The sequence below is a fragment of the Cebidichthys violaceus genome, unplaced genomic scaffold, assembly GCF_023349555.1.
Source record: "Cebidichthys violaceus isolate CVI_PGR_0920_01 unplaced genomic scaffold, fCebVio1.0.p SCAF_33, whole genome shotgun sequence".
Classification (NCBI taxonomy): domain Eukaryota; kingdom Metazoa; phylum Chordata; class Actinopteri; order Perciformes; family Stichaeidae; genus Cebidichthys; species Cebidichthys violaceus.
In genome coordinates, this window is record NW_027176517.1 from 920,888 (window position 1) to 944,887 (window position 24,000).

A 24,000-nucleotide genomic window follows, 5' to 3' on the forward strand; every position below is an offset into this window, starting at 1 on the left:
CGGCTGACGGGCCTGCTGCTGTAAAGCACAGCATGGGATCGTCTGGGAATTAGCAGGTTGATGTAAAGACGGAGAGGCATGAGGGATTAAGCATGTGAAGTGTTCTCATGGAGCAGCCACATGTGGTATCTGGCAGTTGTTGTTTTTTGTTTTTTTTTAGCTGTCAGATGAGAGAGGTGGGAGAACAGAACAGTTATCTCAGGTCAGGAACAGACCTACTTTTTCAAAAACACATGTACACAGCTGGATCGAGACCCCGGGAAACAAAAAGCAAAAGCCCTCGAATGGCTGCTGCAGGGTTTGTGTTTAGGGAGAGCGATGATAAAGGGGGAAAGGGGGCGGGGCGGGGGGGGGGGGGGGGAGTTCCCATCTCTTTCAGATGTCACATGATGGAGATCAAACGGCGCTTGGCATTGAACGTCCCAAGACTGGAATGTTTACCTTTGACGAGAGCACCGGGAAAAACAGTCTTGTTGTCTCAGGAGCTGCTCACACCCACACGTCCCCCCCCCCCACACACACACACACACACACGCACACGCACACACGCACACACACACACACACACACACACACACACACACACACACACACACACACATACACACCCTTCAGGTTCCATCTGATCTAAACCTTGCCCTTTAGAGGGCGTCAAAAGGGGGATACCTTTGACAGATGAGCTCAGAAAAACAGAGTTGTTTGAAGTCACACCCACAGAAAGAATGCATACCTGTGTGAATACTTCAGAGGCCGACACCCAGAGGGTCTCTGGGGTTAGCGTATATGTACTTCCGTCACAAGGAGAGGCTCAACTTCTAGTGTTGCGCCTTACTCAACCCACTCATGAGTAATACTATGATACTAGGTTATCAAACGCGTCTCACAGCCGGGACAGAGGCCACAGAGGGACGAGGATTTAAACGCAGATAATCAGACAAGACGGGAACACTTCAGGGAGGTATTGACTGAAGCGAACAAATGGAAGCTTACAGTCAGGTACAGGTGTACAGGTGTACAGGTTCCAGGGTCAAGGTTTCAGGCACAGGTACAGGTGCAGGTACAGGTACAGGTTCCGGTACAGGTACAGGTACAGATACAGATACAGATACAGATACAGATACAGATACAGGTACAGATACAGGTACAGGTACAGGTACGAGTACAAATACAGATACAGATACAGATACAGATACAGATACAGACAGACACAGGTACAGGTGCAGGTACAGGTACAGGTTCCGGTACAGGTACAGATACAGGTACAGGTACAAGTACAGATACAGGTTCAGGTTCAGGTACAGGTTCAGATTCAGGTACAGATTCAGGTACAAATTCAGGTACAGGTACAGGTTTTGGTACAGGTACAGGTACAGATACAGATACAGGTACAGATACAGGTACAGGTACAGGTACAGGTACAGATACAGATACAGGTACAGGTACAGGTACAGGTACAAGTTCATGTTCAGGTACAGGTACAGGTACAGGTACAGGTTCAGGTACAGAATCTGCATGAAACAACAATAATAATCTGACTGAGGACAATGGGCTGGCATGCACTGTACTGACTAATGAGGGAAATGGAGAACAGGTGAGCAGGGCAGCGAGGAGTGGCTGGATGTGGGAGACAGATGACTGACAGGTGGAAACGTTTGATGCTATTCTGCTGATCCACAGTTGGCTGCAGTAAACGTAGCAATGCACCAACAAAGTGAGTGAAGAAGAAGAAGACCGGCTGCTATTTAACATGAACGTAGATAATGGCCAAACAAGTTCAGAGGTTTCTCACTTTAGAATACATATCAATACTATATAATATATAAATATCAGTAAATATAAGAGGAGCAACCCAAAAAGCATTATCAATGATTTGTAAGTGATCTATAAAGAATTAATAACTTGTTTAATAACTTTTTTAAAGTCTGAATTATCTGAGAGTGGTTCCACAGTCTGCACCTCAAGGTTTACTACTGAAGATGCTCATTCAGGTTTTATGGGTTAGGAAGGGGAAAGTGAGGATGAATTGGGAAACTTTGCCCACAACATGTAATGTTTTAGGATTTCATTAAATGAAAAACACATCATGTCGAGTCAGATGCATATTTAAAGCTGTTGCGGCGGTGCAGATGGGAGCCCTGGTCTGTGTGAGTGACTGTGCGTCGTCTCTGGTCCCGGGACATGTCCGCGGCGCGGTCTGGTTAACCAGTGTCCTCTCCCAGGGCTGAGACTCAGCGGCCAGGAATGTGATGTGAGTGGGCACGGTGACGCTAATCCTTCGGCAAAGTTTGTTCTTTTTTCTTCTCCTCTCCTTCTCACAAGATTTCCTTAATCGGATAATCCATGTCTTATTAAACAGGCAGCGCAGATCACAGAACGAGGTCTGGGAGAAAAACACTAAAACAGAGCAGGGGGTCCGTCATGGCCGAGGAGTCTCGGGACACTCTCGCTGCTTTTATACAGCGAATGGGGACATGGATTTAATGGTGGACCGCAGCGTCTTGGCGTGTTATATGGTGGTTCACATGTGTGTGTTTGTGCGTGTGTGTGTGTGTGTGTGTGTGTGTGTGTGTGTGTGTTTCAGTGGGTTTTTCGAATAAGTGTATATGTTTGTGAGCTTGTGATTGTACACTTGTGTGTGGGAAACCCAGGAAATCCAGGCTCCCATGCGCCACCATCCATTGTGTGGAGTTTCCTCCTCTCTCTCTCTGAGTGTGTGTGTGTGTGTGTGTGTGTGTGTGTGTGTGTGTGTGTGTGTTTAGCCGCAGTGCTTCCCTCTCTCGTTGCGGCTCTAATGAGAGGTAGAAGGAAGTCCGAGCCAGAGGATTGCACTTGGCAAAGTTAACTGGAAACAATCTCATGAATGGGTCAGGGGAGCCGTGTTGGTAGGATATTGTGTCCCCATGCAGGAGAAAGGAGTATTCCATCCAAACTCACTCCCTCCTCCTCCTCCTCCTCCTCCCCTTTTCCGTCCATCAACTGTGTGTCTGAAGATCCTTTCTTCATCTACAGTAGAGCAGTCTTGTCCAACACATCCACATCAAAGGATGCTGCGCAGTAAATAAAGGCTGGGAGATCATATCCAGTCAGGGAGTGTTGCAGCCGCCACCCTGTAATGTTGCCTGGATTGACTCTCAGCTTCATTGTGCCCCAGAGGTCCGGATAATTGCGCAGCATGGAATTACAGTACATGCAGGAGGAATGTATTTATTTTTTGTTCTACTGAAGAGTACATTTTGTTCACAGATCATCATCACAAGCCCATAATGTGATTCAGATGAACTCCTTGAGGCCCACCAAAGGTAGAGAAAAAAAAGAAGAAGAAGAAAGTACGTTCTATGTACAGTCAGTTCACTCACATGACAACGACGTCTGATGGTTTCTGGCTGTGCAGATGTGAGACTTCTGATGCCTTCCTAAATATTGTGTTTGTACGTTAAATCTGTTCCGCATGCGAGACCCGGCCAAGGCTGCATCATAAAAAGCTGGAGACGAAATAATACAAAACAAATCCAAATAGGGCAACAGATAAAGGAGTCATTCGTCGCAGAGTTCAGTCTTTAAGGTCTGGATACACTGTGATAAACAGAGTTCAACATCCGGGTACATCATGCTGATTCATGCATGTATTAACGCACAATAAATCAGCACTTGTGTCTATAAGTTATATAAAGTCTCAGTTTGCCTTGCTAAACAACGGCTACAGTGCTGACGGAGAGAACGGTGTTTACCTGAGGGGGAAGCCTGAGGGACACGGGATGACGGCGCCGGTCGTGACGGCGTTATCAGCAGTGCTCTGTACAGAGCTGTTGTATCATATAGCAAATAGTTGTTTGCTTATATTAATGCTCTGAATAGAGCCTTTAAGCCAAATCCCAAGTATTATATATATCATCCGAGAGTGAATAATGATTCTGTTTGTGCTCCTCAGAGCGTTGACATTTTGCAAAAATGAACCGGCACGTCATTTTTTCAAGGTCAAAGTAGCGTTCCCCAGATCTGTTTTTCTACAGGACTCAGTTTATGTCAGGTCGCCGCGATCCGTTTTCAGGAGGTTATTATGACATTTTTCTCTGCGTGTTTTCAGGTGTTTTCTCCCGGCACGTCACATTCCATCTGCGTGTACCTTCAGAAGAGACCAAACATGCAGGAGCTGTAGCAGGAGGTCAGTAAGGGTCACTGCTGTTCTTACACAACACGGAGTTCATTGACCCTGTGTGTATCTGTGCTGATGTGCTCGCAGGGAAAACATAACATAGAAGGCAGAGAAAAACACTGTTGCACTGGGGAAATCCTTGATGAGGAACGTTCCCATGGGAGGATGTTTTTTTTTTATCAGCTAATCAGAGGGGAGCACTTTGTGTTTTGGGCACAATTGTTGGAGACGCTTTGTTTCTCACTTTATTTCAGAAGACTGTTGTGACACAAAAGTTCTTGGAAGAACATTTCCAGTTCTGTACACCGAAAGCATTTTGAGCGCTTAATCCTCGCATATGGATTTGATCAAATCTAGAAATCCTTCAGGATGAATCATGTGTGTTAGCCCTAAACCTCGCTCTGCGCCTGGCAGTGTGACGGCTGTGGGAGACTTAACGACCGGACCTTTCTACCATTCTAAAGCTTACCAAAGTACCAAAAAAAGCTCATCGTTGAGCGGCACAACTGTCTTCTCCTCCTCTTTCGTCAATCACCTTCGCGGACCCATCGGATTTATCTCGCGACCCATTCAGGGGTCCTGACCTCCAGTTCGGGAACCACTGATCCAGGGCATCGGGGCATTTTTTTTTATTTTCACGGCGAGAAGACACTGTTTGTTCTCAGGTGCATGCTGCAGACGTAATACGCGTCTGACGTCGAGCTGAAAGTTCAACACTGGTTTGGCCTCGCTCACGCACTACAATGCACTTAAACACGGACACGAAACAAAGATACACAAACTGAAAAGCATATACAAAGTTATACACACACGCACTTTGAGCACTTGTGTGTTTTTTTTCCTCCCACGCTTCCAGGGTCCAACTTCCAGCAGGGGTTTACAGTAAAGGATGTTGTGACACAGGGTCAATGGGTAAGCAGTGTGAGTCAAAAAATCATTGACGAGAGTCCCGATGGTCTGCGTCACGGCTCCGATCTCCACGCGATAACGCCTGATACCACAGCTGTAAAGCAGGCCAGCAAAAGGTCAGTTTCTACACACTTCTCTCAGTGTGTCATTGTATTGTGTGTGTGTGTGTGTGTGTGTGTGTGTGTGTGTGTGTGTGTGTGTGTGTGTGTGTGTGTGTGTTAACCACCTGCTGGCTGTAAATGTCTCAGTTATCAACATAAAGCGGAGTATTGACGTCCTCTGAAGTGATTTCACGCAAACCAGCATGAATCACAAAGCCAACAGAGGAAGGAGGGGGGGGGGGGGGTTTCATCATTTACTCGTTGAAAAACACGACCCTGATGGTTTCGTGTCCGGGCACGAATCTTTGTTGTGTTGCCATGACAATCTGTCACTCATTATGCACCGCATGCTACAGCACTCCCAGCTGCTTTACTCCACACACACACACACACACACACACACACACACACACACGCGCACATTTTCACATCGCTGATGAATGTTTGGAAGTCGGTTCTTCCTGCGACAGGACTTGAAACATCCCTTCGCACTCAGCTCCACACACAAACAGACACAATGATAAGGCCTCACGTTTGTTTTGCTTTCTTTTTCCTTCTGAAAACACCCCCGTCAGAGTCCTCTGTTGTGTGGGGGGGGGGGGGTCCGGACACCTTTCTCACACTCCTAAAAGAACTAGTTCAGGCGATATATGGCTGTGCCAATGGTCCACACTTGTCCATAAATAAAGAGATATATAGAAACAGAAAACAGGGCTGGTCTTGGTCTACTGGTTCGGGTTTAGTACCGGTCCAGAACGTATTACGGTGTTGTTGTTCTACTTTAACAATAAGTTGCAACTGAACGAATAACTGATCAGTAACTTTGAGCCAATGCTTTGAATATTTAGGCCTTTTCATTTTATGCCGTTCTGCCCACCAGCTGCATTGACTTCATATACAATACAGAAGGACGTGAACTTGTCATATAGCCGACTATATTATAGCTGAAATGATTTCACAAAGTGCCGTCCCACTCACACACTCACACACTAACAGGTGACGTCAGTTAACCGGGGCTCCAGAGCAGGAAGTCCACAGGTGTAATTAATTGGACGATTGCCCCGATGAGCCGTGGTGAGTGCTACTGATTGCAGCTGTGCTCCTTCTGCTGTTTCACCTCAAACCGGCTGCTGTGAAAAGGGCTGAAATATCCTTCAGCGCTGAAACAGCGAGTCTTAAGCTCTAGACTCTCTTGTTCGGTCAGGCTTCGTTTAAACTTTTAAAACCTTAATTTCAAGTGTAGTAGAAACATGAAAATGATTCTATGAATGTGAGAAATGTGCGCAGCATGTTTATCAGGCAAGAGAATGTCAGCTGCTTGTTCCAGCTGCTCTGTTTTATTACACTTCTTAGGCTGTTGGCTGGATAAGCTTGATGGCATTACTTTCACTTCCTCTGGGTTTTATTATGTTATTATTATTATTTATATATTTTACAAATGTGTCATATTTTGTAGACTTTTGTACTCCACTAAAAAGTATTTTTCATAAATTTGCATTTCTGCATGAATTGTTTTTTTTTGTCACTTTTTTAACTTTGTATTGAAGCAAACGTTACAAATTGTTTAATTTATTTAGAGCTATATACTTAAAGGGTATTATTGGCATTAGTATTATTATGAAGTGATTAATGATGAATTGAAGATATATTGATAAGAAGAAGAATGGACCTAACTTACAGCCTTCACAGTATCAGAACTGGGAGGTTGACACACTAGTGGTCTTTGTTATCTGCACATATCGTACAGTATCTGCTCTCTATACACACACACACACACACACACACACACACACACACACACACACACACACACACACACACACACACACACACACACACACACACACGCCATGTTTTTCTGGTAGCAGACATGTCCATAACACCAGCATGGGGCTCCTTCTGAAAAACAGGCTGACATTGACCCCGATGTTGCTTCAAACGTCTTACATCAGCTACTCTGTTTTTCAACTGTTATGCAACGTTTTAACTGAGTTTGATGGCCTCAGTGTGTGTGTGTGTGTGTGTGTGTGTGTGTGTGTGTGTGTGTGTGTGTGTGTGTGTGTGTGTGTGTGTGTGTGTGTGTGTGTGTGTGTGTGTGCATTGGTGAAAAAGAGCTCAGGAAGAGTGTTTTTTTTTTTTTTACTCCAGGAGACGCGTCCCCGCTGGCTTTATTTTTATAATCATGATACGTCCATATCATCGCAGTGCAAACACTTATAGTATAAAATATCATCTTTAACAAAATGTACATTCACATAAAACATCTCAATAAATACATCTTCAACAAAAGAACTTGACAAATATCGGATCATTCATAATATATCTCTGAAAAAGACTCTACAATGTACAATAATAGCAAGTAGTACCTACATATAACAATTGAAACCCGTATCATACAGTATGAAAATATCCAATTTACAGGAAAAAATAGTGTACATAACTCCTTTCTATCAACTTTCCATAAACGGTTTAAAGCAAGTGTATAAAAATCCTCATTTTTAATCTCTTAGAAACTCAAAGTAAGCGTCCGAGCTACTATATAGACTTTAAATCTATTCGGAATATGATAAGAAGAACAACTACATCATTTCAGTCAGGTTATGGTGTCCAAATAGATCTCTCCACACTTCCGCCATCATTTGATCATTGAGTTACAAAACTGTTAAAGAACAGCTCCAACGGTAAAAACACAGGCATTCAACAAAAGGGAAAAAATCCACAATAATCGTAGCCACACATTCAGCTGTGCTACAGCTCAACACCGACGACTTTGATATGTTTATGAAAATAGGTTGGCACATTTGAAAACCTGCTACCTGTCGACTACAGCAGGAGCGGGGAGGAGGAGGAGGAGGAGGAGGAGGAGGAGGAGGAGGGACCCCCGGCCTGATGTCAAACCGTCCTGAAAAAAGTCCTCGAAAACAAAAACCAAAAAAAAGGGGGTTCACACGCCAAGCTCATTAAGAAGACACGGGTCAAAAAAGCACCTTACATTCAAGAGGACCGCTACCGTTAGCGCATGCATGAGGACTACATTACGAGAGAGTCACTGTGTTTTCCGCTGCTCGGCCTGTATGAACGTTTCATCAAAGCATGCATGTAAGAGCCACAGGCTTGCAGGCAGTGCATGCTAGAAGAGATTAGAGGAGAGTTCGTGGCTGTGGTAAGCCGTACTGCGAGTAGCATGCTGTACCGTCAAAATAAATCATCCGATCCACACACGGAGGTTCTGGTGCCTCCTCACAAACAGCAGTGTTCTTCTCCCGACCAAAGCAGCTTTAAGTTCATAAAAATAGTAGAACAGAATATCTTAACAATAGAAAATATGTCTTAATAAACAAGCACGCAGAAGAAAAAAAAAAGGTTTCTCCTTTTTCTTTTTTTTTTTAAAAAGAATTCCACGAGGAAGGAATCACACTCGCACAATTACAGAAAATAAGTTTTTCTAAGTCATGCTTCAACGCCACGGAGATACAGACCGGCGTGGCTAGCTACGCACACTCTACTGGCTACATACACTATCAGCTCAAAATAGGGTCCAGCTGGTTACATGCAAGGGGCTGAGATAGAAGACGAACCGCTTTATTGCTACACTTTGACGAGGAAGAATCTGGAAGTCAAGCATCACAGGGAAACAGACGGCAAACGGGACTGGAATGCAGCAGTGGCGTCATGCACTTAAAGACACTGAGCGGCTCGGCTCAGGGGTTCAAGAGATAACCTCGTGTGCCGTCGGAGGGTTAAAGTGAAGGGGCGCGAACGTCCAGGTAGCGACTGAAGGCAATGCCCTGTCATATTTTGGCAAGTTGATCCCGTTAACTGCCAGTTACAATTATACATTTGGCTTCATCCACTGTAAAAACATAGATACCTCTTGGACAACGACGCCCCTGTAAGTGAATTCATCTGAATTGGTGTCCAATAAATCAAGAAAGAATCTAAAAGGCAACAAAAAAAAAAAAAGATGGCAAGGAACTCGTTGTGAGGAGTGGTCGCTAAGGCAACAGCACTGATTTGGTTTTATACTGAGAGAAAGCGGTCCGCTCAAGTTGTTAAAGGAATTTCTGGATGTGGCTGCTGCGTGCTACTCTCTGTCAATTGTGCAATTGTTTTGTTTTTTTATATTGATGCTGATTTAGTTATTTGTAGTCATGGAAACAGTTCTGGGAGTCGCCTTGGCCTTTGATTGGTTACAGAGCAAAACGTGGCTGAAGCATCCTGTATCCTGTTCACGGCACCCTGCGGCGTGAATCAACAAACGGGGCTCCAGTGTGGAGGGAGAGTCCGATCCCCCCCCCCCCCGCCCCCCCAGACTCCTAAACGCAGTCCAGGCCCGAGTCCAGGTCTCCCTTCGGACGATCGGCGTCTCAGCTGCCTCCCACGGACGGTAGAAGAAGAGCGGAGGTCGGTCTCGTAATAAACTTTCTGCTACTGCTGCCTCCCCCCCCCAACCACCCACCCACCCCCCTTAACTCTCCATTTGTTGTTTCCCACTATCCCCACGGAAAAACAGCAACCGTCACACCGTTGCCGTGGGGACGGTGGGCAGGTGCCTGGTGGTGCTGGTGGAGGCGGTCGGTTTGGCCGCGCTCAGGCTCGGGGTCCTGCCGGTGGCGTAGGTGGTCACGGTGGGGGCGGGGCTCAGCCTGGTGCACACGCTGCCCTGGGTGAACGCGCCGGACCGACGCTCGGCGATGCCGGACTGGTGCTGGACTTGAGACAGCCTGCTGCCTTGCCGGCGCCCCTCCAGGAAGTAGGTGAGCATCTGACCTTTGCCCTTCACGCTGACCTGGCCTCGGCAGACAAAGTCGTAGTAGTCCGTGATGAGACGATGGACGTCTTCTGTCACCTGGAGAAGAAACGTTTAGGGACGAGGGCTCTCGGTGTTTCTCGTGACGTTTTACAGATCTTCATATTAGCAGACTCAAAGAAGCTGCATCGAGTGAACTGCTGTACTGCACCTGTATCTTTCCTTGTACTCCAGTGCTGTCCATCCTGCTGGCTACATTCACTGTGTTTCCCCAGATGTCATACTGAGGTCTTCTGGCTCCAATGACTCCTGCCACCACGGGTCCCACATTGATACCTGGACACATGAACACAGGTTTAGGATAACTGTTACTGTCAGGAGGGTCTCCTAGTGTTGAAAACTCCTTTCAAAGCCGTCGGTGGTGTTTTCGAGACAAAGTAGGCAACAATTTGTTGCTTTGTGTTTCTGTAAAGACGTGAACAAGTTTTTCTGTTCCAAGCTCTCTCAGTGAGATCACAGTAAACTCATCCAATTTTCATCTGTTTTCAATCATCCAAAATACATTTTTGGACTATTTTGTCATTATTGAGCCATGTTGCTCCTTGAAAAGCCGAGCATGAGGACTTTTGGCATTTATCTTTACCGTTCTCTGTTCATTACTAAATCACATGCAGGTTAACACAAAGGAACCTTTTTTTAACGATAAATAACAAATATGTGTATGGTGTAAAAATCGATGCACACCCAGATTCATCTCTTGTGAGACTCTCTCTTCTTCATCTCTTCTTTTTGGTATCAATCCTATCGATGCTCAGAACAAGACTCAGCATCAGAAGCCCTCTTCTACCGTGTCTTTAGTATTGAGAAATAAATGAGCTACATCACCGTAACACATTGTGAATCAATCATCTTTACAGCCACAGTTCTACAGGTTTAGGAGGTTGGACAGCAGCAAGGCACATGCAGACCAAGTGAAACTAGGCCAAACTCTTTTTTTTTTCTTTTTTTTATCTGCACTTACTGGAAACCCAGCGCTACGCAGATTATCAGAAGTTGCGTTTCTGCAACGGGGGTTCAGCCAAGAACACAAACACATGCAGTTTTTGCACATGGAGCCCCACAGTCCGCAGACAGGATGGCACTGTGTACACCAGGCTACGCTGGGATTAAACACGGGCTCCTGTTGCAGGCTCCCCACAGGATACCCAACACAATGGAACCCAGAGCTTCAGGTCTCGCTGTGACGAGCTTCCTGGAGGGAACGCTCTCCGAGTGATGCATTTCCTCCCAAACTTACCGGCACTGAGCGCCGGTGGTGTCCAGTGCAACAGGTCCTTCGCTCCGACGGCCAATGTTTATACAGACCATTGTGTGTGTGTCCTTCACTCACCTACTCTCAGGACAAAGTCGTTGTAGGACTGGTAGTTGATGGCATCCAGGACGTCGAACATATCGATGGCAAAATCTGACACTGTGCATAAATGTGAAGTGATGGACTTCTTCGCCTGTGAATCAGAAGAAAACCACCGATTAATGCACAAACAAGCATGCCTACATCCAAGCTAGGAAGTGATATTGCCCCTTTCACTTCTGTATCCCTGATGGGATTTTACACATCATCATCTTCGGCCGCCACAAAAGCACACGCCGGGGTGTTTTTTTCCCCCCCAAAAGTCAAACCACCTGTTAAGTTTGAGTGAAGTTCTGCAGGCGTTGCAGAAAGGGCTCTTTTGTTCGTCAGCTATTTGCCGGATTTTAAAGAAAGTTCATGATCGCAGAATACGCTGAGTCACAGAGGCCGTTAATCCCTCGCAGGGGATTTGTCGAGTGAAACGTGACGGCGTTCTAAATATCAACGCCCGGGAAAATAGCTACCTGCAAATATTGGGCCTCTCAAAACCTGCCGCTTGTGTTTCAAAAACGAGCTAATACCCTGCAAACACAGCGGGTCAAAAATAGCTACTGCGTGTGTGTACCTTGGAGGCAGTGGTAGGAACCAGCCCTACTGCAGCCATGTATGTACTCCCAATGGTCTTGATTTTCTCAATGTCCCTGTAGCAGTCTTTGTCCATCAGCTGGAGGGGTGAAGAAAAAAAGGGATAGAAACAGGAGGAAAGCATTACTACTGTAACAAATTCCAAATGAAATCGCAGTAAATTGTCAGTTTAAGTTCGTATATATTATAGGTTGTGTTTGGCAAACAAATCCAAATGCAATTTGAAATGTCTATTTTAGCGCGTTTGAGTAAATTGATGCTTGATGTTGTTGATGATAGATTCAAGCGGGCCAAAAGTCATCTGTAAGTAATTCCTTATTTTGAGGACTTAGTTGTTAGTTTGAAGAACTTTCCCAACCGCAACCATCGCATATTATATTGCATCAATAAACACAGTGTCTTTTAAAGCCATGGCCACAATGTCATCTTTGAAAATGACTTTATGGAGGTCAAATTCCACCAGAGCTCCGCCCCCCCCAAAAAAATCTCCAAAAACAGAGCAAGCAGACATGGAAACTGCAGGAAAGAAAGAATATATATATTTATGAAAACTGCAGATTTACGATGCAACAAAGAATTTACTCGCCTCATCAAAGTCAGCGATGATCTCATTGAGCAGCCTGAGGCACTCGACGCCCATGTTGTTCCCGTCCAGCTCGATGTAGAAGTCGTTGAAGTTGGCGATGGAGGCGAACAGCACTCCGACCTGAGCGTAGGACTGGTAGTACAGGTCCTGGAGGGGAGAGGAGTTAAGTCACAGCCGGAACGGCACTACTGTGGGAATCGCAAGGCCTTAATGGATCAACTTCTGAGACGTGTGTCTTCTGAAATGTCTGCCTTCACCCCAGTGCAACGGAGGTGAAGAGTCCCCCTGTCAATCCACAGGCCTCACCGTGAAACGTGTTCATTTGAACTATACCTTACCTAACACTGTGTTCTGTGGATTTTGTTAATTACATTGGTCAGTGCTGTGAGCGTCACAAATACAGTTGTATTTACTTTTATAGTGCAGAGTCAGTGCTCGTGTTGTTCTTCGCCCATGTGAGTACTTATACTCTTTATTGCTCACTATTGACTCCCGCTGAACACCTCCAAGTGACATTTAATTTACTTTCACTAATGGAAACAAGACCAGAACATTATGCCCTGCCTTTAGAGGCAGTCTCTCCCATTGTATATTCTCCTTAGGCCTATTGATAATGTAATGTAGTTAGTCATTAGTTTAATTACCTGCAACGTAGTACTGTTTTCACCTTGTGTGTGTGTGTGTGTGTGTGTGTGTGTGTGTGTGTGTGTGTGTGTGTGTGTGTATCATCATGCCAAAACGTGGTCCTGGAGACACCCACTGTAGCAAGAAGTACCACAGAAGCAGAACCTGTTTATATTTCAGCGTCGCAATCGTGCAAAAGACGCAGTCACGGAACTATTACAGGTTGGAAGATCAGCAGTTTGACCCGCAGCTCCTCCCTGTCTGCATGTCAAAAGTCCGTGGGCGAGATACTGAACCCCAAAACTTCTTAGCGAAGGCTGATCCATCGGTGTGTGGGCATTAGATTAGATCCCGATGGGCAGGTGGCACCTTGTACTGCAGCCTCTGCCGTCGGTGTTTAAACATTGAGCGGTGGGAAAACTAGAAAGGCGCCGTGTCAATGCAAGTCCAATTGAGATCAAAATGAAGGTAGAGTTTGAAGACGGGTGTGGTCCAAGCAAGGGGGGCCGAGTAGGAGGGCAGGAAGTGGGGAAGGGGCCATTGGTGTGATCCTCCGCAAGATTGTCTCTGGTTCTAAAAACTCCTTGTGAATTTAGATGATTCAAGATTCAAGAGAGCTTCATTGTTATGTTGTTTCTGACAGCAAAATCGCAGTTGTGTTACCGATCAAGAGCCGAGTCATTCGGAAATATATAAAACAAGCAAAGACGACCTGTTGGGATGCAGTTCACAGGCTGACTGAGGTTGTGTATGTAAACCAGTGCGTTTGCATGGTGGCCAAGTTGTTCCCAATGCTGCAGGACTATTTTTAAACCGTTATGTCGGAGCGGAGAAACTTCTGAATTCCAGGCAGAAGAGTCCCACTGCGCTGTGTTATGAATACAGTGCACGGCTGAACTTTAGCCCAGAGGAAAGAGAGGAAGCCTCTCTATACACTGCAGCTCCGAGGGGTCACCGACATGCCGGGAACATACTTCCTGACTTCCTGCCCACAGTGTTTACTAGTGTCAGCCTCAGATGATCCCTGCACCGTCTGATGCACAAAGGATAAGGACTTTTTTTAAATTATTTTTAGCAAATCCCATGACAAGACCAAAAATCAACAATGAATTTAACCTACTTACCAACACTGTCGTTCAAAGAGATGTTAAAAATAAACGGTACCGTTGCAACATATTCTTTGATAATGACGATTGTGTCCACTGTAGTTTCTTCCTCTCAGCTCGTCAGTGTTAACGTGGAACCATGTCTCAGAGCACGCTCAGTGACATCAACATGTGCATAAAGTATTGCTCTTTTATGTGCTTTTGGATAATAAGGGACTCGTAGGACTCGGGTGCACTTGTTGATATAATCTGTGGCTCTGCAGGGGTCACAGTCAGCTGGTGAGAAAAGAACTGGAAGATGTCATTGTGACGTCATCAGGGCTATTTTAGTATGGGATTGTAGACTTTATATTTTTAACAAGAAGAATGACAAACGAATGGGAGTGGAGTTTGAAGAACGTGGGACATTCACCAGGCAGAGGAGCTGTGGTGAAATAAAACTGTTCGGGGGGGGGGGGGGGGCATTTTGGTAGAAGCAGGATCCTGTGTTTTTGGAGCGTGACCCACATCAGAGACTCGATATGTTCTTGCCGTTTTTGAGCTCATTATGCAAAGATTTCCCCAAGTATGCTAAATATAATAAAATCTTGGCTCACAACATCAAAGCTGTGTCCTAATAGTTCTCTCTGTTTGCACAAATTATACAAAAGTATTACAATTACACGATCTCCATGCAAAATGAGCATAAGCTTCACGATAACAATTCCTGCTTTTGTATCTATTTCAAAATGCAAAAGCAGACTCGACAACATAAACCATATAGGAGAATATTTTAACTTTTATCACCAGAATGTGAGGTTGCTTCCACTTTGTTGCCCCTTGACATTCATTTGAGGAATTATCAATCTATCTTTATTTTGCACAGATTTACTGGTTATGGGGCCATCAGCTCCACACTTAATGTCTCCATCCATGTTGTATGTATACCATGTAGACTTTTAAAATTCGTGTACCTAAAAATGTGGCTACAACAAGTATGCAGCGTAACAAATACGGACACGGTTCAGTGTTTACAAAGCGAACTGTTGAGGAGCTATACGTTTCCTGAGAGGATGTTCGTTTTCATCACTTCCTGAGACAGGGAGGAGGGGGCTGAGGAAGGAACAGAGATCAGTGGAGGGGATGTTCATCAATCAGTGGACACAGACACACAGCTCACACTTCCACTTCAACACATGGTCGGGTCAAGCAGTGCCGTTGTCCTAAACAGCTGGGATATTTCCCACGTTAAGACCCCAACGCTTGGAGGGCGTTTCTCTGGGATGTGGGAAGTCCAAACATGCAGCCCGTAACCTGCTCCGGTTTTAAAATATCTACTGATCCCTCTGCATCATTCCCTAAAAGACCTGAACCATGAAGCTCATCAGATGGTAATATTAGATTCCCTACCAATAAGCACGAGACCTCTTGACGTGTGGGTCACAGCGCTAACGGCTAAATTGAGTTGAAAAGTGACACATTTTGAGTTTCACTGCTGTATGACGCGGCAGTATGAGTTGTCTTTAAAACCAGCGGCAGTATGTGCAAAACCAGCGGTGATGAGACTGAAAAAGTGGGACTAATTAAAAATAATGACGTGCACGGGTTGTCCCTGTAACAGCCAGGGCAGCTGCTGAGGTACTCGTGCACGTCATTACTGTTTGCAGGATCTGTATCATCCCTGAGATCCAGACAAACTACAGGTTCAGCTGCAGCTGCTGCAGAAGTCTGAGGAGAAACACTTGCTCCGTCTCACTTCACTTAAGAGGGGGATTTCACCAAATCCAGCTCCGTTTGCCTGAAGAAATGTGTTATTGAATATGCCGTATATTGTTCATGTGGGGATAGAAGATGTGTTGTGTCATTAAGCAGGACTGTGTTAAGAAAGGAGCGAACTTTATCGCATTTTTTTATCAGTTTTTGCTGTGAAATCAGATGCCCTGGAGTACACATAACCTCAGTCAATGTGTAGCTAGGCCTTGCTTCAAATTGAAATACTGTCATTGTAATGCTGAAACAATGTGAATACTGTAGGTAACCTATTTCCATTGTGGAGCCAGGATCTCCCAATGGGTCATGAGATGAGTTTAATGGGTCATGAGATGTGTTTTTCTTCTTGTGTGTGACTGTTTTGAACTGTTGAACCAGGACGTCGCTCCAGCCACTGATCTTGAGCGTTAACCTGCTGTCTTTTCACCTGTAAATCACCAAACTAGCACTTCCTGGGTGTATCAGGAAATACTGGAAAGTCTTAACTGCCTTGAGTGTGGTGATCCATGTTGGACCAGGCCTGGACTTGTCTGTGGATGCTCACCATGTTCCTGGGGTTTGACATGAGAAAGTGCTGAGCCACATGAGCCGGCAGCAGGTTGAACAGGATCCTCTTGTTGTCCAGCTTCACCTTCTCCATGTCGCCTCGCTCCTCCTCCGCCTGGATCAGCAGTTAACACAACACACAGGTGGAGAAGGAGAAGGTGAGTCCTTACAGAGCGGCAAAGGCTGCAGATCCCAAAATGAAACTGATGATCTACCGTCCAAATACAATGGACCCTTTTTTTTTTTTCTCGTCCCACAGCTCAGAGGTAGATGCACTTGCTTATCCTTATCACTAGAGGGAGATAATGATTTTCAAACAAGGCAAATGTTCACTGTCATTCTTAAAATTCACACTGACGTGATCCAGACCGCTCCTGCATACACACGCTAAATTCCAACATTGAATCTCAAAACCTTTGTTTTGAACAGCTGACAGCGCAGAGACACGTGGTTCTCTCCTGTCGCCTTCGTTTTGGTGAATTTCTTTGGTTTCATTTTCTTGTAATAATCACTTTTTATAAACGTTGCACCCTTTTACAGACAAACGTGATACTTGATAAGAAGATGTTCTGCAGGGCACTAGAACAGCTATAGATGTACACACACACACACACACACACACAAAGCCGTGTGCATACATGAGCAGTGACAGGTGTGCTACACGTTCGTACAAACACACCTGTGTTGCCCAGAGATAGTCGAGCCGCAGCTTCAGGTCCAGCTGTCTTGAATGCAGAGCGAGAGCTCCAGAAAACAGCAAGGCCGCCAACACGGGGTCGTAACCCCGAGAGTGGAGGAACCCTCCTCTGGAAGACACAGACAGGGTAACAAAATGGGCTGTTTTTTAAATTCCCTTAAATTACAAGACTTACACTGGACCACAGACACACACACACATATTTTCCACATCAAACTTCACGTCACGTGGAGCTCGGTCTCACCCCACGGCTTGGCGATAGCCACTGGTCTCCATGATGACGGTGTAGGTGACGGAGAGGAGCAGGAGAAGGAGGATCTTGAGGAGCGAGGAGACTCGGACGTAGGGGACGAGAGTGAGGGTGCCGGCCACGCAGGACAGCAGGGAGTACGCCATGTTGGTGCACGCTCTGTCCGCCGCCGTGCTGTTGGAGTCTGCGGGGAAGTCGTCAACTGAGAGGCTGGAGTTTGACCCGACTCTGTCCCAGGGAACACACCCCACCTGGGGGGGGGGGGGAACCAGCTGTTTAAGGCATCTCTTCAGGCTCAGGTTCATCATTGATTCATTAAATAAAAAACACGCGGTGATTGGATTAACCGATAATGAACATTATGAAAAGGCGGCGGGATCATCTCTTCTTCACTACACCCGTTGCTTGATACTTCATGTGTTTTTACACCTGCGGTAGGTCCACACATCCACACAAAAGACACACATCAGAGGCTGACCGAGTTCTGGGACCGACGCTGACACCAAACCAATTTGCGTTTGAAATATTTTAATGGGTATTTTACACTTGAACAATGCGTGTTTTATTCTTCTGAGACTCTGCGGCACCATCTGCTCGGCTGTGACTCTGCCAACTCGTGCAGTGCGGAGACTTGAAATGACAATGAAACGACGGCACTGTTTCTAGCTCAAAAGCTTTGTTCTGCATCATGTGCTAAATTGTTTTATTACCATTATTTTTCATACAGGACTTTCAGCCATTGTATGGCGGTATCATTATTTTTAACCTGAGCAATTAATGAATGATTTGGGATGACACTGATATGCCAGGCTTTAGTGCAATTCTGGCTTTGGATCATATTAACGATATAACGTTTACCTATCACTGTATGCATGACTCTAATGGGTGTCTGATCATCTGCAATGGTAGATGTGTGTGTGTGTGTGTGTGTGTGTGTGTGTGTGTGTGTGTGTGTGTGTGAATAAGCTAATACATGTTTTATAATGCACTATGAATAGTCGTAAAGCAACATACCAGTGTCTTTCAATCAATCAATCGTGCTTTTTTTTAGTTTAAGTATATTTTCATCTGATACAAAAGAAGCCATGACCTAAGGTTCACTCAGTTACGTTCTCTGGAGCTTTCGACTGTATCTTGTGGTCTTCCTCAGAGGCTTGCATTTGACGTCACATCACTGAGGGCACATGGGGACAACTTAGCAAACATGCACTCAGGAAGACCGTGAGATGTGGTTGAAAGCCCCAGAAAAAGTGAAATCTAACTTGAGTAAAAGTCAGCAATGAACTTTCACAATCTATATTCTTATTTGTTTTTTTTACCATTTTATTGTCTTGTCACTTTAGAGCACTTTGATTTGGTTTATAGTATATACTGTCCATATAAACACAATCTTACCACACAGGCCTGGGTAACAGAGTAGGTGAGCAGAACGAGGAAGACACACAGCACTGTTCGGATCTGGATGGTGAGGCAGCCCGGCTGGCACTAAAACCGGAGGAAAGAGGAGGGTGGGGGTGGGAGGGGGTTTGGAAAAGGGAGCAAGTCAGTAAATGAAGTACCCGTTTATCTGCCTCAATAGCATTTTGGACACATCATTAGCCAGGAGCGGAAATGAAATGAACGCATTTTGTGGTGCGGCTCGTTATGTGCAGGCCCATTACAGGATATGATGACAGCTCAATGTAGCGTGACGCCACCGCGCCATATGGAGAGACGGTCACTCCAACCGGACCGGCGGCCAGTATACGGTGTATGGTTATGAGTAAAAGTCCAGTGTTTATGTGCTCCTGTACTACAGCAACACGTGAAAGTACTCACTGTGCATAATGGCTCATTTCATAATATTATAATTATTGAAGCACTAATGTGTTCATCGTTTTAATTGCAGCCGGTGAAGGATGAGCTCATGTTGTTACTATTTTATTCCTGCTCTACATACACACTGGATATGTTCTCTGCGATAATACATCATCACTTATAGATTATATATAAATAATGTAATACGTTAAATTGTTGTAATATGGCAACTCTAATCTAATCTGGACTCAAAGGTCTACTTACTACATTTTAAAGGGCTTTGAACCTTTTGAGTTTAGAATATTTTGTCACATAAAGTCCTTTGGAACAGACGGACAATTTGTGTTTTAAAGAGTCTAAATGCTTTGTTTAGTGTAATGTACTGCAGAGACCATTAGTCAATCAATATATAGAAAACTCATTGGAAAACTAGATGTTTGAATTGATAATGTAAATGAACTTTAGTCGCAGCCCCAGTGTAATGCTACCTTCCTGCTGGGAGCTATGTGTGAGTAAACTACATTGTTGGCAACGTGTCAACATCCGCTCCCGATGCACTGACTGCGTTCTCTCTAACCGTCGACAGCATCTGTTTTGCCACTCCGCTGTGTCAAAGAGGGCGACGCGGTGCGGAAAAAGGTGCCGATAAAGAGTCACGTCCTCCGAGCAGCATCCTGCAGGAGCAGGTCTGGGAGTCTCACCTGAACACTGGTGAGATGCAGGTACATGACACAGGCCACGTGGAAACACACACAGAGCAGCAGCAGCAATAGCACCAGCATCCCCCTGAGAGAGGAGAGGAGAGGAGAGGAGAGGAGAGGAGAGGAGAGGCCAGAGTGAGGAGGGCTTTCCCACCGACTGCAGTGGAAACACCGTCCTCGTATTATCGTCTCACTACACACTAGCGAGATCGATCCAATTACGCCGCTGGAACGGAGAAACTGCAAATGAGGAAGCGTGCGTGTTGTGTGTGTGTGTGTGTGTGTGTGTGTGTGTTTGTGTGTGTGTGTTTGTGTTTATGTTTGTGTATGTGTGTGTGTACGTACTGTGGGATCATGAGCAAATAGATAAGGCCAAACAGAGCAGCGAGGATCAGAGAAAGAACCACCGCGCTGATGAAATGGTCGTCGTACACCTGGTGGTACTAAAGGACAAAAACGGAGAGAAAAAGTCAACATGAGACGCGTTCACCCATCCGTCCCGTCAGGTGGTAAAAGCAGCAGCAAACATCCGTCCCCGCTGTGCACGAACAATCTCTTCAAGCCGTAGAGTGAACGTATAAAGTCAGCAGGACCGAGCACGTGCTGTGCTGGATCGAACAAGACGTTTGGGTGATTGTTTTTATCTTGTATGAGTTCTAGAACTCCCCACACGGAGCCCTGGAAGTTATTCTTCATTTGTGCATGAGATTAAAGCTTTCATCGCAGCAAATGACATTTAATAAATATAGATTAATCAGCTGGATGTCCTGATGTGCGGTTTGAGCTGTATTTCTGGGACAACAAACGTGTCCTGAACTATGACTATGAAAGATGTGTTTAATCGTGGTTGCGTGGGAGCAAATAAACACTAATTTGAGTCTTAATTTGTTTTCCGCTGGTGCCATTGTTTCTCCTGAGGGGAGAGACTTCTGAAATCTGTTAAAAATTTGATTTGACTGTGTAGGCATTTAATTTGTCTGCTACCAGTTTGAGCGTCTAGATTACACAAAGACAAAGACATACTGACACACACACAGACACACACACACACACAAACCCGGCCCTCTTCTGTGTCTCCTTTATGGCTCTACCCACGCACACACAGGAGAAAGATATCACGTGTGCCGCTCAGACGTTCCCAAATCATTATCTGCACCCCCTCCTGAGAAGGTGGGTGGATTCCTCATACACACACACACACACACACGCACACACACACACACACACACACACACACACATACATACATACATCACAGACAAGAGGCGTGGGAGAGAGGGAGAAAGGGGAGAAATTAGAAATTAGAGACTGTGTAGGGTGTTTGTGAGAGAAGAAGTGGGGGGGGGGGGGCGGGGGGGTGCAGTCACGAAGCAGGTTTACGTTCCGTGTGATGAGGAAAGTACATATTTGTTACGTTTTTGTAAACATGAATTCAAGTTGCTGGCTTCTCTGCAGACGTTCCTCACCCTGCGCTCCCGGTCTCTGCTCCTGTAGAACAGGGTGAAGTAGTTGAGGTCTGTTGTCTCGGACTCAGTCTGCCGCGCTTCGATGAGCCGCCCAATGTAGCGGTTGACTCGTGTTGCCGGGGAGTGCTGCACGGCCGCGGCCGAGAAGGACGTCCGACTCCTCAGCTTCTCTGACGCGGTCCGCAGGGCTCTCCGCTGTCAGACGGCGAGAAGACAAGCCAATAAGTCTCTGCAGAGGCGAGGCCTGTCTGAGTTGACCCGCGTCGTGAGGCATACCAATGCAGAGTGATGTGAGGTCAGCGTTTTACCGCTGTGAGATTTTGTCAGAACTTTACAAAAACATCAGAGGGAACGAGATGAAAAGCCTGCAGCCACGCCGGGCTATATAGTATATCAATTGTTTGATCACATATGGACAGAAAACTTTAAACCTGCTTACTATAAGTGTGTTGTGATTTAAACTGTTGGCTAGATTAAAGTTTATTATAGTGCTTATTATAGTGCTTTTACATATACAAATACACTAATGGAAACATATGTACACATATATACAGTATATATATATATATCTATATATATATATATATTCACTGAAGATATTTTGACAATTGTAAGAATTCACAGTAAGAAAAGCACAGATGACTAATTACTGGCTACAATCAGGTATAAAACATTAGCCTGTAATTACCTGGTGGAAAGGAGAACGCCTAATAAAAGAGTCTAAATTAATCCAATCTGTAAAGCAAAAATATAAAAATATGTTTAAATGACAAATATAATTGCAGGTTCTGCCAGTCTGATGTTTCCAGGTGAAAAAGTAACCCAATGATGTGATTCAGGAGTTAAAACACCAGGGCTGGAAGATCTAATCAGCCATAACAAGTGATACGATTTTAAATGAGATTTTATAGTGGACAGGGGGCTAGTGCAAGGAGGCAAGAATGTGTGCGTGAACAATGTCTTTCCTTAAGTCTGCACAGATGTCTAGCAGTATATCATTCTGCACAAATTGTTCTCTGGGAGATTCCAAAATAGCACATTTCTGTTATCAGGATAATCGTGCATGGACAACTTTCCTTTGGTTAGAAGCGGATGCAGATGTCCATAGCTATACATTCAATTATAATTTACCTAACATCTGCACAGCAGCCCAAATGGCTCTGACCACAGAGTCTTAGCTGCAAAAGCACAGGTGTAATGAATCATATTAATGATGGTTCTGTTCCATTTATGTGTCCCAGTAAGCAGCCAGACAGACAGCAGTCACACTGACAAGTCTCTGAATGAAGCCGGTGCAATGACAACTCAGTTCACCTTTGTTTAATGTGTATTACATCATTAGGAACTAAGTGGGTTAGAGCAGTATAGTAGCTAGCATCAGCATTTTACGCTTCCCACCCAGCTTAGCGTTAGCATTATTTCTAGGTCCTTTTCCCCGCAGTGTGTAAGTGTACAGTATATGTTGTTTTTTAAATAAGCTGTACCTTGTCAGCCTCAGGTGTTTCTTTTAGACTGAGCGAATGCTAAAAGGCTAGCAAGTCAACATGCCTACAGTTAGCATTCGGCATTTACCATGTAGCATTTGAGTCTAGCACGTTAGCTAGGTGTAATGCTAATGTTTCGTTAGCATGCATCATATGTAGCAAGATAGCAAAGTAGCTAATGGTTAGAAATGACCATGTTACAGTGAGATAAGCCGTTACTTTAACCTGGTAGCATGCTGTAAAATCTGAATTAACTCATGAACAAGAGGACATGTTTACATTTCTCAATTAGAAAGGTCTAATTTACAACCTGAATGAAGTATGAACTTGCCAGCTGCTAATTAACTGTAATACTAATGGCATAACAAACGGAAGTTCCAGGCAGTAATTATTGAAAAACTAAAATTTAGGCAGATTCCACTGTGGTTTTGATTGTTATTGTGCATTTAACAGTAATTGACTTTTGGGTTTGATGGAGTTGGCATAAGTCATGCGGATGCGTCCTGGGGAGATGGCTCTCATGAATCTCAGTTGTCATGACGCATTGAACTAATAAAATAAGGCTCAAGTCGAAAATAACCATAACTATCCGTGTAACAAACTGTAAAGAGCGGCACACTACAAGTATAAAAAAGTGCATTATTTATTCTTTCACAATAATAATATCAGGTTTTTGTCTTTTGTTAATTGCGTTTTTAAATTACCTGAAACTACAATGACTAACTTGTTATTCATATTTTGTGTTAAGTTTGTCCCCTTTCATAACTTTCTCTTTTTACAGAGAACGTTGTGTTATTTGCGACGGGAGGAAGGTTTTCTTTTTGTTGACTTTTTTCTATTTCAAAACCAGTGCAGTGCCCGTCCTGCTGATTGCTTGACCTCTGGTATTGCTGCTCGCCGCTTTCTCGAGAACCGTTCATCCAAACAACTCCTCACTCGACGCGGCGCTTCCTTGCGTCCTCGGCAAAACACACGCCAAGTGTGAAGTTCGTCGTACGAAGGGTTGTCGAGAAACTCAAAGGACAGGCAGATAGAGACCCCCTCTATTTTAGTTGGAAGAATAAAAAACAATGCAACAGATGCAT

General features: G+C 44.9%; 1 protein-coding gene across 1 annotated transcript in view; it reads right to left on the reverse strand.

Moving 5' to 3' along the window:
- Nucleotides 1-9,641: 9,641 nt before the first annotated feature.
- Nucleotides 9,642-24,000, reverse strand: part of adcy1a (adenylate cyclase 1a) — a 32,135-nt gene continuing 17,776 nt past the window's right edge. The window contains exons 9-20 of the mRNA XM_068725117.1: nt 21,432-21,626; nt 20,311-20,408; nt 19,966-20,050; nt 18,863-18,952; nt 17,462-17,718; nt 17,200-17,326; nt 16,519-16,635; nt 12,496-12,642; nt 11,890-11,988; nt 11,304-11,418; nt 10,125-10,249; nt 9,642-10,012 (exon numbers count right to left, since the gene is read on the reverse strand). Coding sequence (XP_068581218.1) covers nt 9,683-10,012; nt 10,125-10,249; nt 11,304-11,418; nt 11,890-11,988; nt 12,496-12,642; nt 16,519-16,635; nt 17,200-17,326; nt 17,462-17,718; nt 18,863-18,952; nt 19,966-20,050; nt 20,311-20,408; nt 21,432-21,626 — 1,785 coding nt within the window. The 3' untranslated portion in view covers nt 9,642-9,682. The remainder of the gene's footprint in view (nt 10,013-10,124; nt 10,250-11,303; nt 11,419-11,889; nt 11,989-12,495; nt 12,643-16,518; nt 16,636-17,199; nt 17,327-17,461; nt 17,719-18,862; nt 18,953-19,965; nt 20,051-20,310; nt 20,409-21,431; nt 21,627-24,000) is intronic.